The sequence below is a fragment of the Caloenas nicobarica genome, chromosome 5 (genome assembly GCF_036013445.1).
Source record: "Caloenas nicobarica isolate bCalNic1 chromosome 5, bCalNic1.hap1, whole genome shotgun sequence".
NCBI lineage: Eukaryota > Metazoa > Chordata > Aves > Columbiformes > Columbidae > Caloenas > Caloenas nicobarica.
This window is the reverse complement of record NC_088249.1, coordinates 35,157,600-35,174,177: the sequence shown is the minus strand read 5'-3', so window position 1 is coordinate 35,174,177 and position 16,578 is coordinate 35,157,600. Positions and strand designations below refer to the sequence as shown.

General features: G+C 35.7%; 1 protein-coding gene across 2 annotated transcripts in view; it reads right to left on the bottom strand.

Moving 5' to 3' along the window:
- Positions 1-16,578, bottom strand: part of GPHN (gephyrin) — a 294,994-nt gene that overhangs the window by 136,574 nt on the left and 141,842 nt on the right. For both annotated transcript variants that reach the window (XM_065635424.1, XM_065635425.1), the window contains exon 4: positions 9,426-9,518. In XM_065635424.1, the coding sequence (XP_065491496.1) occupies positions 9,426-9,518 (93 nt within the window). The remainder of the gene's footprint in view (positions 1-9,425; positions 9,519-16,578) is intronic.

Sequence of the window (16,578 nt, the reverse complement as noted above, 5' to 3'; positions counted from 1 at the left end):
CTCATTATTAAAAATTGGGAAAAAGAATATACACATGAAGTGACAAGAATCTAAAATATCTGTAGAGTGGTCTAAATTGAGGTTACAAAGCAAATATTTTCTTGTCGATAACTGGTAAGACTTTCATGCCTGAGTGTGACAATAGTCATTTTGGTTTTCTATTCTGGTACTTACACTGAGTTAGCATTTTGCTAAAGCTTCACTGCTCCACATGGTAGCAATTAGCAGAAGCAGGCAAAGGACCAGCTATAATCCTAAGAATAACTGCTGAGGCCAGCTGCTTTCCAAGAGTCTTCCAGTTTCTTTCCATTTAGTGGATGGAAGAGCTCCTACACAGCAGGCAAGGAGCAAATGAGAAATTCTGTACTCTTTACTAAGTATTAGTTTTAATGAGCAACTATTTTAATAGTGAGTCATTTTGCTACTCTGGTGTGTTTATGTCAAAAGGACTAACTCACTTGAACTTTCATACATCTTAAATCCAAACTAGTATTTGCCCTTTAGTTAATATTTCTTTAAGCTGCCTTCACAGAGAAGTCTAACATGTCTATACATTTTTTGTTAATTTTCTCCACATTAAGATTTTATTAAACTCTTTGTAATAGACCATTACCCGAAAAAAATTTCACATTGGGGGCAACGATTGCATAATTACAGGCCTGACAATGTTCCAGAAAGGATGACAAGATCTACCCACTCTTGTGGCTACACTGCTAATAGGATCCAAGCCAGTTAATTTAAGTTAACAGAGAGATGTCCAATCGAGCTGTGGTCCTTACAGTGAAAACACAGCTAAAAAGGCATCAGTAATGTCAAGAGGAGGAAAACCCTTCTCTTCACCCAAATAAAAGTAAATTATAATCATATTTTTCTTCTGAGTGTATTTCTGAAAGTAATTGAGATCACTGGGATATGAAGCAATTTGTCCATGCACAAAGTATGCTGAGTCTCTTTCCAACTTCCATTCTGAAATTACCTTGGAATAAAAAGCTTGATTCCAAAATTTAAGATAAAAAAGCAAGATTTTGCTCATTACTGTAGCTTTGCTTCTCATTCTATGAGAAATCCCTTACTGCTGTTTTACTACTGTTTTCTTCAACAGAGCTTGCAAATATTTCATACAAGTTTGAAAGACAGAAAACAGAAATACTATTTGCTATTTGAGTGTGTTAAGGAAAGCTAAAATAAAGCACATAAAAATTGATCCTCAAATGGGCAAAAATACTCTCCTGCTTAACAGGAATTCTATTAATATTATTTTCAGGATGTGATGGTCAGATGTCTACCCAGGATGTTAACACGTTAAAAAAAAAAATTAAAATCTATTTGCCCCAGCATCCTCAACTGATATTACCAGAGTTTTGCATGTTCAAAATAAAAAAAAAAAAAATATGCAATTCCTGTAATCCTTTTGGATGCAGGGGAGAAATTGCTTATTTTTTAATCCCAGGATCCATTTGAATCAAACTATCTTCTCATTTAACACGTATAGAACAAAAGGCTAGAATCTAGTTTGGCCTTCCACACAGGATAACTCATTAAACATCATCCATGACTTCTGTAAGGAGTACAAGATAACTTGAGTTTTATAAAATATCTGTTCCACAAACAATCACTTTTGATTTGACAGGATTAAAACAGAGAACACAGCTCTTCTTTAAGGTTTTTGTTTGTGTAATTAATCTCTCATTGTTAAACAAACAAACTAACTCAAACACAGAAAAACCTTCCTTTATGATGATTTTCTTATTAGACTTTTCTGGCTCAAGCTTCTTCTCACCAGCTATTGTTACAATTCTCTTTAGTAGATAAACTAAATAGACTGAGTTGTGTAATGCTCACAGAAAGCACCTCTCCTGGCCATCATTTTTTTTGACCTTTTTCTATATCCGTTGTGACATTTGAAACTTTTTAGAAAGGAAAAATATGCAGCTTTCCATTTTAGACACATCAATCCTATATACAGAGACAAAAGTATCCTCTGCATTCCTATTCCTCTTTTTTCCCCCACCATCTTCATACTTGTCTATGTCAGGAAATGTAGACAGAAACAAGTTGAGAGACATACATTCTTTCAATCCAGTATCTCATCTGGATACACTGACATGGAAACACGTTCAAAAATGCTGTTTATGTAGCAGAATGTCAAGAATTTACCAAGCCTCTTTATTTATCAAAATTAGCATGCTTCAGAAATGCTCTCTTTGTATATTTGTAATTTGTTTCTTTTTTGTTCTTCCTTTTTTTTGGTGTGGTTTGATTTTGTGTGTGTGCGTGGTGTTTATTTGGGGGGCGGAGGGAGGGCTGGGGTGAGGTCAGGGGCTTCTTTTCTTTTTTTTGTGTAACCTCTGATATTAAAGTAAGTGGAGTTGAAATGGGATCTGGCTTCCTTCCCTCTCACACGTCCCACCACAGCTGTCCTGGCAGCTCACAGGTATTTCCGTGCAGTGACTGCAGTTGATAGTAGCCCAACCAAGCTCTTCAGTGATGCTGGCACATTACCCAGTTTTCCTGAGAATCTCACACAGGAGATGAGAAAGTGCACTTTTTAGCACTTCATAAATCAGCTAGATCAGTTTGGAATTTCCAAAGACACAGGTACTTCTGTAACCTGATGGTGTACCATGTAGTGCAAATAATCTGCAGTGCAAATAATCTGTAGTGCAAATACTGCTGCTTCTTGAAGAAAATGGTAATAGTTGGTTAGTGAAAAGTATTCTGCAACTAAATATATCAACTCTGCTATAATAACATGCCTTCCAAATACAAAATTTAAAATCTAATTACAGAATTTTAAATTAAATGAATGAGGCACACAAATATATTTGGATTTTTATGACATCAAATACAGCATTTCAAATAATAAATTTTATTAAAAAATTAGAGCAGACTGGATAAAGACATAATCATACAAACTAGGAACTGTCTGGAGGGCTAAGAAAAAGGGAATGATACCTTATAGAGCTGTTAATGAATTTCTAACAGAGTAGCACAGAGTTTGGAAGGACTCTGTCATAGAGCAGTCTATTCCATTTAAGTTTATTTATTGCCTAGACACACCTGGCAAAGTTTCATAATTCAGACCCTTTAGGAGCAGGCTGAGTTAGAAACATCATTTTCTAAGAAATATGGATAACAATAGTTCTCAAAAGATCTGATGACAAGTTACAGGATCAGACATCATACATACACAGCACACTTCATTTTACTATAGCACTACACAGAAATCAAACTTAATGGGCAGTGAGACCTCCATTAAGAGATCTGCAAAACTACAGTCTTAAAACAGACGACAAAAATCAATGCTGAAAAAGGTTATTAAATTGGAGGATTGAATTGAATATTGAAGGGTGAAAAACTTAAACAAGAGCCTGGGTAATTAGAGGCTGTATGGTTTCATAGTATTCCTACCACAAAATGACTCATGTCCCATGTGAGATGAAGACTTCATTCCTCCTCACTATGGAGCCATCCTGAAGAGACAGTTTGTGAAAGAAAATGAGTTTCTCCTGATGCAGTGTCAACATTAAGGTGGTTTTGGTTTGGCACTAAGAAGAGTTGAATTCTGCTGAAGAAGAACAGAAGTACTCCCATATCCACAACAAACAATACTAGAAATCCTGCTGCCCTGGAAAGGCACTATTTGAACCAGAGAGGACGAAAACCCTACATATTATTTCTAGTTTATATTATTGCATATTAAATGGAAGTTGTTATCTGAAATGTCTCAGTGGATTTGGGTTAATCTGGGGGGAACATGTGCTGTGAGAGTATGGCTATAACATGACATACCCTATGGTGTCGCAAGAGTCTTATTTCATTAACAAAGTTGAAGGGAAAACAAACAAACCAAACAAACACATGGAAATTGCAAACCATAGAGATTAGGAGGAGTGTTGACATTACTTGGGACTGAGAAATGGAAGAATACAAACATTATAATAGTCTTTGGAAATGAAATGGAATTGGAAGAATAATTCACAGTAACGAAAAACTTGGGAAACAGCAATAGCACAAGATACATTAGGGAACTGGGAAAGGACAGGTGAGAGAAAACTGGCAATTGGTAATGATTATAAAAACACTGGTGGAATTTTGATTTGAACATACAAAAACTTTATATCACAGCAAAATAAAGAATTTATTCTCTCCAGACATGGCTTTTGTGTGGCTGGGTTTGGAGTATTTTGTTCATACTGAGCATGCTTTTTTTTTTTTCAGAAAAATGCTGACAAATAGGAAGGAGTTCAGAGAGCAACGATTTCTTTTCACGGACTAAAACTCCGATGAAAGAATAAACAAATATGCATATATTGTCAGATTAAATGAAAACATGTATGCACCTAAATACATTTTAAAACAGTCTATAAATATTGAAGAATATAATCAGCAATAATTAAAAGGAGCATTCATCATTTCTCCAGCCCATTGGAAGAGGAGGAAGACTGCACGGAAACATCTGTCTGGCTTTACACGATGGAAGAGAGCTCTTCTATGCTTCATCTAAAGTCTTATCTTAAAATTCCAGGGCTGACATCTGCCCTGGCTCTGAGCGACTTGTGAGTACACATAGTGACACAGCTCACAGATGTCCACCATCAGTTGAGGCACAATAAGTTGACTTCTATTGCTGCTATCTAAGCACACAAAATTAGTCTCGTAGGGGGGCAAACGAGACTTGCAAGCCACACTAGAGACAAAGGATAAGAAAACAGCTAGAAGACTCTCTTAGGAGCAGACAAGTGAATTTTTTGGATGTGCAATTTTACAAAAGAATAAATATAAAAATAGAGAAGACAGAAGATAGAAAACTGTGCAGAGCACCTGTCTACATAAGACTTTTCCTTTCTAACTTGTATTAATCAACAGCAATAGAGAAAACACATTTCTATGTCACAGGATCCCTAGCGGCAGATAAAAAGTGCTGCCACATTATTTAAATATCTTCACAAAAGACAATGAATAGTATCATTAACATTCTCTAAGAACTGTAACTACCACTCAAATACTGTAGTTCTAAGGACAAAATGTTTCTATCTGGAAATAAAAAACAAAAGTGCCCTAAACTTAACTTTGGTCATATATAAAGCCTTGATCACTGTCCAGCAAGAGACACTTTTTTCAATCAACAAGCAGACTGGATGAGCATTTCCAGTATGGATTTAAACACTACCCCCACAAATTACAGGGAAAATAAGATAGTTAAAAAAAAAAAAAAGGTGGTTGTATCTACAAAATTAAGCCTACACTTTGGCAATAGTCCAAATGCAAACTATCATCAACTGCCACAACAGATGAGGAACTGCAGTGTTCACTAATAACATCTACAAGACAGTTTCCTTCAAATTCAGCTGTCCATTGGGTGATCTTTTTTTTTAATATCTACAAGCATTTCATCACTTCTCGTCACGTAGACAAGAAGGTGAAAGATATTCATGCTGCCTAATTCAATTGTCCCTCACCCCTCAAAATGTGAATCATAGTAACTAATTCAAAAGCTTCTCCCCACCCACTGACTAGACTCAGACTATAAATTTAGGGACCGGAGACAGGTAAGGAAAATCAGATATTGTGAATACCCATAAAATAATCTCTTCCATTATAAGAAAAACAGTCATTACACATCATTGAAACAACTGCAGTAACCTCATATGATTCTGATACAGTGTTCAAAAGGCCAACTGAGAGGGAAACCGAGTAATTTTTTTTGGAAACTTAATCATAAATTTCTGAAGTTTAAAGAAGTTCTTTTTAATAGATATATTATGCTAGGAAGTTAATTTCAATTTAATCAATAACTAATGAAATTCAATTAATATTAATTCTTTGGGCTGTAAATAATCTCAGGAACTAGCTTTATCTTGTACAACAATAATAATTATGCATCTATGCTCAGAAAAGAAAGAAGAAAAACATGTTTTCTAATAAAAAGTACGGGAGGATTAAGAAGAAGCAGGACTGAATCATTCCAGCTGAAATATGACCCGAGGGACTACTCTCCCTACTCTCAGGAAAAATGCTGAAACGTCTTCCAGTATCAGCTTCAATTATTACCAGTTTAAAAATCATGTCTTAAAGATGACATCTCGATAGCACAATGTCATGATCACATCATTTTGTTATCAGTTCAGCAATGAGAGGAGAACATGCTGGACGAACATCATACATGGAAGAGATTAAAACTACTTCCTGCATCAATGCGAGTTCTCCTGAAGGCTTGCTATTGCACATTTCATCTTGACATGCTGAATTTTCTATTTTGAATTGGTGCTCTCATTGACCCAAAAGACATAAAATATAAGGTCAAAGCTTATGCTTCCTCATATATTTTTGTTATGACACATATTGGCAAGCTAATCTTCATCCCTTAAAAACATTATTTGAATGAATGATATAATAAACCCTAACATAAGAACAAACCTTATCATTGCCACTTTGTAATGAACACTGGCACTCAATTTCTCCACTGTGATTTAAGTTCAGTCTTGCAAGTTCATCTAACTTTGTCCTGACTTCAATTGGAATAGAGTCAATTTTCTTTCTAGTAGCTGTAGTTTGGATTTAGTATAAGAAGCATGTCAATAATACACTGATGTTTTGGTGGTTGTGGGTAGCCAAGGACTATTATTATTATTATTACTGTCATCATCATTATTGTTATTATTATTATTATTATTATTATTATTATTATTATTATTATTATTATTATTATTATTATTATTATTATTATTATTATTATTAATATTATTAAAGTCTGATGAGGAGCAGCTGAGGGAACTGGGGTTGTTTAGCCTGGAGAAAAGGAGGCTCAGGGGAGACCTTATCGCTGTCTACAACTACCTGAAAGGAGGTTGTAGCATGGAGGGTGTTGATTTCTTCTCCCAAGTAGCAAGTGATAGGACAAGGGGAAATGGCCTCAAGTTGCGCCAGGGGAGGTTTAGATTGGATATTAGGAAAAAAATTCTTCACGGAAAGGGTTGTCAGGCATTGGAACAGGTTGCCCAGGGAAGCGGTGGAGTCACCATCCCTGGAGGTGTTTAAAAGGTGTTTAGACAAGGTTCTTAGGGACATGGTTTAGTGCTAGAGTTAGGTTATGGTTGGACTCGATGATCCTGAGGGTCTCTTCCAACTGAAACAATTCGATGATGATGATTATTATTTTTTTTTTTTCTTCCTTTTCTGTCCTATTAAAGGTTTAACCCCAGCTGGCAACTAGGACCATGCAGTCGCTTGCTCACTCTCCCCTGCAAAGTGGGATGGAGGAGAGAATTGGAAAGGAAAAAAAACCAAACCTCGTGGGTGAGATAAGGACTGTTTAATAGCAAAGGAAGAGAAAAAAACCTAATACAACATACCAAACAAGTGATGCACAATGCAATTGCTCACCACCCGCAACACCGATAACCTGTTTGTTCCCAAGCAGTGGTATTTGCCCCCTGGCCAACTCCAGTTTCTATACTGAGCCTGACATCATATGGTGAGGAGCAGCCCTTTGGGCAGCTTGGGGCAGCTGTCCTGGCTGTGCTCGCTCCCAGCTCCTGGCGCACCTGGTAGACCACGGGAAGCCAAAAAGCCCTTGACTACCTGGCAACAACCAAAACACAGTGGGTTAACAATATTCTTCTCATACTAAATCCAAACTACGGCTATTGGGAAGAAAATTGACTCTATCCCAGACAAAACCAGGACAAACTTAAATGTGTGAGAAGACAGTAGATGTCATTTATAAATTCTTTTTAAATATGAGAATAATTTGACATTCAGAACACTTAATTCTGTTGTAACCAACTGAAGTCTTGCATACCTATTATGTTTAAAAACAATGCTTTTTTTCTTCAGTACAAGTTACTAATGATTTTTATATCAATGTGTTTTTATTATACAAAGACACTTTAACAACTCAGATAATTTTTAAAATGGCTCACTGTAACATCAAAACCTATCAAACAAATCATCACCACCTGTCTCAAATAATTAGTTTGAGTAATAACAATGAAGCAATCTAAGGAAAATACTAGGTGTTTACGGTCAGAGTTCTCATTTGTTTATTTCTTGTCCCAAATGCTTCTGCTGACACTACTGCTTAGGCTTGACCTTGCATGAAGGCAACAAATCAGGAAATCTGAAACAGAAATTCAGTCCTCCTTTCACACAGTGCTGGGAATAAAACCTTCAAAACTGTTACACTTAGCTTGCAAGTAAGAGACCAATTCAACCTACACACGTTTTACTTTTGTGTTGCTTTAGCACAGCAAATCATCCACAAATTCAGTTTCACTAGCCGGCACACTGGGGTCATCTTATACTGTTCCCATTTGCTGATCCACAGACCTTTAGGTTTTAGTTACTTATCGTTCCTAGTAAAACATCTACAAACATCAGAAGTAACATATGGGGGCATTTTCTTTACATGTTTGTTTAGTTACACAAATTTTATACAACAAATTAAAAAATATATTTAGATTCCTAGTGGCAAAAAGTTAAAATGCAGTCATGGTTGACAGAACACATTTGTAAATAAAAAGCATTGAAGGCATGTTATCATGAACTCAAATGAACTCTAAGTTAAAAGTCTAAGCAACTGAAAATTTATATGAGTATTTAAGAGAAATCTAAATATGTTAAATTATGGAAATAAACATTTCAGGCACTCAGTCTTAATTCTGCCCTTTAGTGAACGTAAGCAAACCAAAAAACCTATGTGATTTTAAAAACTCATATTAATCTAATCTGGAACCATAAATACTAAAATACTCCAATCACGCAGTCATTTCATATTACCATTCATGGCCATGAGGTTATTAGGTTCTTTGCTTTGTTTTGTTTTCTTACCTTAGCACCTTGTAGGTGGAATGTAACCAGATTTCCTGTGCAACCTTTACTGGTGCAGGTTACCTCCATCCCTGTGCTTGTTTAGCTTTTCTTGACAATGTGGTGTCGAGCAAAGCAACAGCAGCTTTGCACAGATTTATTTTTTTGCCCGCCCCCTGCCTCTCCCACTCTAATCTATAACGTGGTAGTTGTCAATGCAGTAGCCTGCAAGGCAGAATTAAAGGATCTCTCTTATCCCACTTTTCCTTCTGCAGGACACATCAAAAGCCCCAAAAGTTTTTGCTTAGCAGTGTAGTACTGCAGTGCTAAGGAAAATTACACCAAAAAGCCATTAGAATTTTATTTGGTAAGGGGTCTGGAAATCCATGATACTATGCCACAGTTTAGTTAGAAAATGGCTTTGGGTCAGAGTAATTCTCTTGTGCTATATTCCCTATTGCTTTTTGTGCTTTGAAGTTGTTTATCACTTGACCTGTCCAGAGGTACTGCAAAATAAAGTTACAGAGGGAATTTCAAAAAAATATCACCCCCCTCCCTCAGACTCATATTTCTACACCAAAGGGCAGAGTTTTCTTATTCCAGAACTATCTCACCTCTGGAGTGACATCTCGTGGTGCAAACCCTGTTCCTCCAGTTGTTAAAATCAAATTAAGTTCCTTTTCATCACACCAATCTATCAGCGTCTCCTGAAAGAGAACATGAATCCTGTCAGATCTAACAAATAATATGTGGGATACAGTTATCTCAGAAAACACCAGAAGGCTTGAAATGTCTTAAAACCAGAAACACATACAATAAGTACAGGGAATTATAAAATCACTCATGGCTTTTTATACGAAGATTATAAACCACTATTTATAACCAACATATGACAGACTAATTCAAGTATCCATCATAATATTTTTGGAAATCGAAACTGAAATTCTGTTCTCCATCTCTTGACCTGAAATGGAAAACAAGAATTCACATTTATTCATTTATATAACCGGGGTTTTTTTATTTTGAGATATAAATACAATGCTTTATGTTAATAGAGTACGTGTGTTTAATTCAGATAGTTGATTCTTATTACAGTAACTTTGGTTTCTATGCTCTACTTTTTAATAACCTGAAAAAAGCGAGAACCACATATTTGGAAGCTTATCTACTAAAAGATGCAATAATACACCTGACACAGCAACACAAGGGATTATCTATAATCATCTTTTCTGCATCGCCTACAACATCTCAATAGGACTGTGTATACCAATTCCAAGGCTGGACTAAGCTTAATAAATCTGTCATGTAAATTCAATGACTTACAATACTACAAAACTCACGATACTAGAAAAGTGTTTAATTTGATTTGCATGCATTTTTTAAATGGCATTTTAAACTAGTTTTCAAATGGTGATAAAATTTTGACATAAGCAGAAAATTTATTTAGTCTCAATATCCACTTAAACATGAGAAGAAACAACTTCTCAGTGAGGGTGACGGAACACTGGAACAGGCTGCCCAGGGAGGCTGTGGAGTCTCCTTCTCTGGAGACATTCAAACCCGCCTGGACGCCTTCCTGTGTAACCTCATCTGGGTGTTCCTGCTCCGGCGGGGGGATTGGACTAGATGATCTTTGGAGGTCCGTTCCAGTCCCTAACATTCTGTGATTCTTTGATATCACTTATCCTCTTCATACTCTACTGTGGGCTAGCACAGCAGCACAATGTCTGCTTGGAGCTCAAAATTAACTGTGTTACACAAAGCACACTCATTTATCACACAGAAAAGTACTCATCTGCAGAAATCAGTCAGATCAATTACTTTGGCTATCCTTATTCTAGCAAAGAAACCTCATTCTTTGAAAAAGTTTACAGTACATTTATGTTTCTGTAGTATTGTATTGCGGAGGAATGAACTGTTTGGGTGACTGTCTGCTACAAGTTTGTTATTTATCATAAAATCAGATCTGAGCAATATACTGATTTTAAAAGCTTATAGTATTGTTGATGGTCATAAAACTGTCCAGAACATTTTGAAAAGCACTACCAATCTAAAACAATCCTCAGGTGTATGTTCTGCAGGCTTTGCACTGCAATGTAACTTCCAACTAAGAGGAAGCTCATATGCAGCCTCTTCCAAATTGCAGGTAGAATAACCTCGTGTCTGCCCACAAGGCCCATCACGCAAACATATCCAAGGATTACTTGAAAAAGCAGCAAAGCCAAGGGTTCTGTCTTTGTTTCTCCTTTCTTTACTCATTCTTTCTTCTTCCTCATTTGCATTATCTTGTCTTTATTAAATCTTTATTAAAATCACATTCATCTTTTTACTCTCCCCTTTTTGAGGGTGGCACTCAGGTGGGCTGTAGATTACCAGAAACTTCTGGTTACACGAACGTTTCAAATAAACTCGGGAAAAGAATATGAATAATATCTCGGACCCATACAAAAATGAACTCTTAAGTCTGATTTTTGACTTATGTTTTGAAAAAACGTGAATTATGGTAGTAAAACACATTTTGAGTCTTTAAATTGTTTGTTTCGATAACACAGATGTGCATCAGAAAGTTTATTTTAAAGAGGTGGCATATTCTCTGTTTCATCATCTAAATACATCTTGACTTTGAACAGCTACAAATTTCAGAGAATATCAGAGAGAGTTCAACGTAAAAACGGCGTTTGGCAAAGTTAGAGCTTAATATTACATATATTTTTAAAATTATTATAATCAAGAAAAATTTGTCATTATAAAAGAGGAGGGAGATACTTTGTGGGTTTTGTGGTTTTTGTTTTGTGTTTGGCTTGTTTGGTTCTTGTTTTTTTGTTTGTTTGTTAGATGAGGCGTTTTTTTAAAGTAAGCATTTATCTTTAGATAAAATAAAACCTGCCAAACTCCAACTGGTTTTATAGAGAAAATAAATCTTTCCACTGTTCTTAGTTTACTGCAGTTCAATAATACTCTAGTTAACATGGAAAAAATGTCATGTGATGGCCTACAAAAAGCTAAAGAAATCAGTATACACCCTAACTCTTCAAACAAGCTGAGCAGTAACTATATGCCCATTACTACTATGCCATCAGTGTACTTAGGCAGACAAAATTCTCTGTCAAATTCTAGTTATAGTAAAGAAACAAACTTTCAGTAAGAAGACCTTTGACTATCAGACAGCAAGTTTGGGTTTCATTGTATTTTAGAAGTGTAAACTGTACCACTTAGATATTTTAAAACCACAGAAAAACACCCGAGTCTGATATTCAGCTTATTTACTTTCTGTCTAGCCCATAAAACTCTATTCCACAAAACATTCTTATTGACATTTTAAGTATCTAAAAAAAGAAGCACCGCTCCAATCAGCTGAGGACAAAAGGCCACTCAGATGCACTTTGCTGCTGCCAGCAGCCCAGCTGGATTCTCCACCAGCTTTGCACGGAACCGAATTTGCTGCGTCTTCAAATGAGAACTCCTGTAGGCCAGGGGCCCTGTGGTGCTACAGTCCTACAGGATTTCTTGTTTTTCTTTTTGTTCTATTTTTCACTTTGCTAACAAGAGTGTGATAACAGCCCTATGTGTTTATGCTTCTGAAATGACTAGAACACATCCCTTCAAATCAGTATTATGGTGCTTATTCCTGGGATTAACAAGTGTACCTTTTTTCTTATCAATACACCATTTGCTTCATAATACAAGGTTTGTAAAAATAATTCTCAATGCATATGCATACTTTTCATCCGTTAGCCATTGGAATACATGTACATGTACACTGTTCTCATTTAAAACATTTATTAGGAAAGAATAGGGAAATGCTAAAAAGAATATAAGCAGGGAGGTTTTCATAAAGAATTAATAAAGAATTCGTCCATTCTATATTCAGTCTTGGAACTGGTTAAGTAATTCTGCAGTTAATGAAGATGTTTATTCTTTTGGCACACATTAAATTTTTCTAGCACAGTGCAAGCTTGAAGTTATTTCGCCTTATATGCACCACTAATCACACATGAAGGGTCACTTAAAATGTGTTAAAATTTAATTAAAATTGCTGAACAAGTATCAATGTTAAGTAAAAATTTAATTATGAAGCAATATACATATATTTACATTGGACTTTGAAACAGAAGTTAGTATAAGCTGGTTTACAGACATGCATACTATCCAGAAGTTCTCAAAACAACTTCACGTAACTGAAAAGACTTTAGCGGCTTCCAGGAAAACCTACTGACAGTGCTTAAAAATGCAAGTCTGTTCTCCAGCACAGATCTTCTCAAAACTACAAGCTTTGCAAAATTATATAACTACTATATTTTCAAATAAATCCTGTTTATTTTAGAACAGTATTTTTCAAAATGCAAGGAAAAAAACATAACAATGCTATTAATGCTATAATAACTTGCCTTAGCAATCCAAGTCAAATAAGAAGAACTGTTATATAAAAAGCCACACTAAATATCAATTTAATTTTCTTTCACACTGTGTGGTCTCACGGTAAAAGAGCTAAAAGGATGTCCGAAATCATTTGCATTTATGATCATCTAACATCATCACAAAGAAGAAATTATAGTTATAGAAAACATGGAAAAATATAACAAAGAAAAGAAAGTTTGCCTAGTTGCAGATTTGCTAAGAAAACTGGGCGTCACTTTGACCGCCAAGTTTCAGGAACACAGGTACCAGCACATTAAGATCTCACAACAACCTTTACTTTGCCATGTGGTTTGAACTAGTCCAGACCCCAGCTCGCCAGAGATCAGCCCTGATATTATGGCGTGAGAGAGCGCACATAATTGCATGAATCAGAAATTCGCGTCACAGCACACAAATACAAAGCAGGAAAGACGAAAAAGGTATTAAGTAACCCAATTGTTCCTCACGGTTATATTATTTAGGAGCCTCAATCTTTTCTATTCAGCTGACCATGACTTGTCTATTAATTTAAAAGGAAAATTAAGTGCTGAGGACCATGCAAGAACACGAATACCCACAAAGCAAAGGCACTGTAGGAAAGATGAAGAGCTGATTTCAACATTCAGTTTGATAAAAGAGGGAAGGGCTTAGAAATGTTAATTTATTCTTGGAATAATTTCATATTTTTTGTCCTATTTCTTGTGAAGGTTTTATTTCTTATGCTCACAATCTTTCTTACTGCTTGAAAGCTCTGCTGATATGTACAGGCATAAAGATATTCTTATGTGTGGAGCAACAACTTTGCAAGTAATCACTCTTGAAATTACTTAAGAATATGAGAATTAAACATTAAACTGCCATGAAAATAAACTCAACATTTTCTGTTACCTCCATCCCTTTTTTCCTTCCCCTACCAACAAAAGGTGGAAAGTAAAAGAATGTTAGGATTATGTTCAGGGTGTAATCACTGTAATCAAGTTACTTGGATGAAACCAAGTGTGTATCTCAGCCTGTCTAAAGAGACCTTTTCATCTTTCGGGATTTTACTGAACGTAGTAATCTTTTGAAGATTCTACAGATATATTTGCAGTTTTCTGCATCAGTCATTTTGCAATGTTGTTTTTCTAAATACTAAGCTAATGTATTAAAAGAAGTCATAAAAATGCAACTATTCTACTGAAATGCAAAACTAAAGGAAAAAGTAACAAAAATGTACTCTAGAAATGGCTTACTTTTTAAAAATGGAAATTTAATTATAGGCATTCTCCATATGAAATAAATTGCAACTATCAACTATTTCAAGGTTCAATATACCTATGCAGCCTGCAACATAACCTTTTTTTAAAAAAAGTACTTCCCACCTTCTAAAAGCTACCATTCGTGATAATTATCCCTAGAACATAAAAAAAAAAAAAAGTAGGCATTGAATCGCAGTGCTCAGAGTTCATCTATGCAAACGAGTACAAAAGGTCAAGCAGAGGGATGTGCAAACACTGAAGTGTTTGCTGGTCAAACCACCAGGACTGGGAGTGCCAACATTGAAGTAGTCTGATTTTTAAGAGCTGAAACTGGCAAAAAAATTCCTAATTATTACGCTGGAGAAAGGCAAAGACAATGTAAGCCATACAAGACTGACTTCACAAAATAAAAGTGCAGTTTTAAAACGCTTTGTGCCGATTTCCTCTTGGAAAGACGGAGGAGCGATTTTTAATTCCAGCTTCACATTTTAGTCTCAGTATAAAGAAGAAAAACTGTGATTTTATGGTATGATTTAACAAATTGAACTAAAATCAACAAGGGTGTCTAGATGGGCTGCAAACCATGAGTCTATATGTGCAGCAAGGCACAAGACTTTTTGCTTCTGTATGCAAATCTGTTCCCATCTACTGTTGGTACCACTGGTATCCTCCCTTGAGCACATGCTGAGGTCTTGAAATCACAGCTACTCACTGGAAAGGATCGGTCCCTCCAGCAGAACAGTTTTCCTCAGATGCCTGGAGGAACGGGTGGAACATAGAGCTGTCAGAAGAGTCAGAAATAGGTATTTTCCAAACATGTCTGTTTCTTGAAGCATCTTTCCTGTCCTTTCTGAATTGGGTAGACATATACATGAGTGTGAGCTTATACACACATATGCTCATCTTTACATAATACAAATGTACTAGCAAAAGCACCAAAGTTCAATGTGTCTCAGTTCTGCCATGCGTAAAATTCCTCTAAATATGTTTATTTATTAAAATAAATACTACAGTAGTTACAAAAACTTTGTTTTTCTTAAGAATTTACTTGAAGCCAATAAAAATTTAATAAAACATAATGCCTCCTTGCCAGTATTGCTCTTCCCAGTGTTGACATCTAATATATATTCCGCTGAGTATTCCTACAACAACACAAGGTAAAATTGCAACTGGAAGGAAAAAAAACCCACAACACATAAAACCAACTAAATTAATCCAATAGTGCTACCTAATAACAGATAAACAGAAATTTTCTCTTTTTTTTTTTAATAAATTAAATCAGCACTTCAAAGACCTGTTATCACAAGATAAAAATGCTTCATTTTGAAGCCATGAACTTCAGACTGTGCAGAACAAGATGGCTTTTTTTTCACATTTCCTTCCCCTTTAACATACATTTATGTTCATTGAAGATTGTTTAAAAGACTGTTTACTTTGGGTTTTCTAGAATGTGAAAAGGCAGCTTGATATTAACACACAAGTCAGTAAAGTCTAAAATTAGAGTTCTTTACAATATTTTATCCATGCATATCCACATCTACCGTACGTGGTCTCGTGCACCACAAATCAGAAGCTTCACTGAGCTTTGCTGGCTCTAACTAGGCCGAGATAAGCTACATCTCAATCTTACTGAAAACTTAGAAATGGCAAAGCCACAGAAAACCAACTGTAAATTTCTTTGAGCAGCCAAGACAACACTAACTGCTCCAACTCTAAGAAACTGGTGAAAGCAGGTCCATCACATAGGTAAAGGCAACATGTCTCAGAGAACGCCAAGTACAAAAACTCAAGAATCATTCCCATAATAGCCCTCAGCTCACACAACCTCCACTTCTTAGAAACTATACTTGAAAATACTCTCAGAATTTGCATGTATGTATTTGTATGCAGAGATGATGACATCTCCAGTTTAAGTCAGGTTATACCTTATGTCTACTTATTCTGTTTAACGGGTAGAAAGTGCAGTAGACTACAGAGCTATGAAACAACACACACACATGAGGAATCCCACTGCGGAAAAAAATGTTTAAACTCAAACGTTTGCTTTTCTCTAACTACGAAGCTTTAAAAAAATAACATAATTGTAAAAATATAATTGATTCTTACAGAACCCAGTTCAGTTTACAGCTTG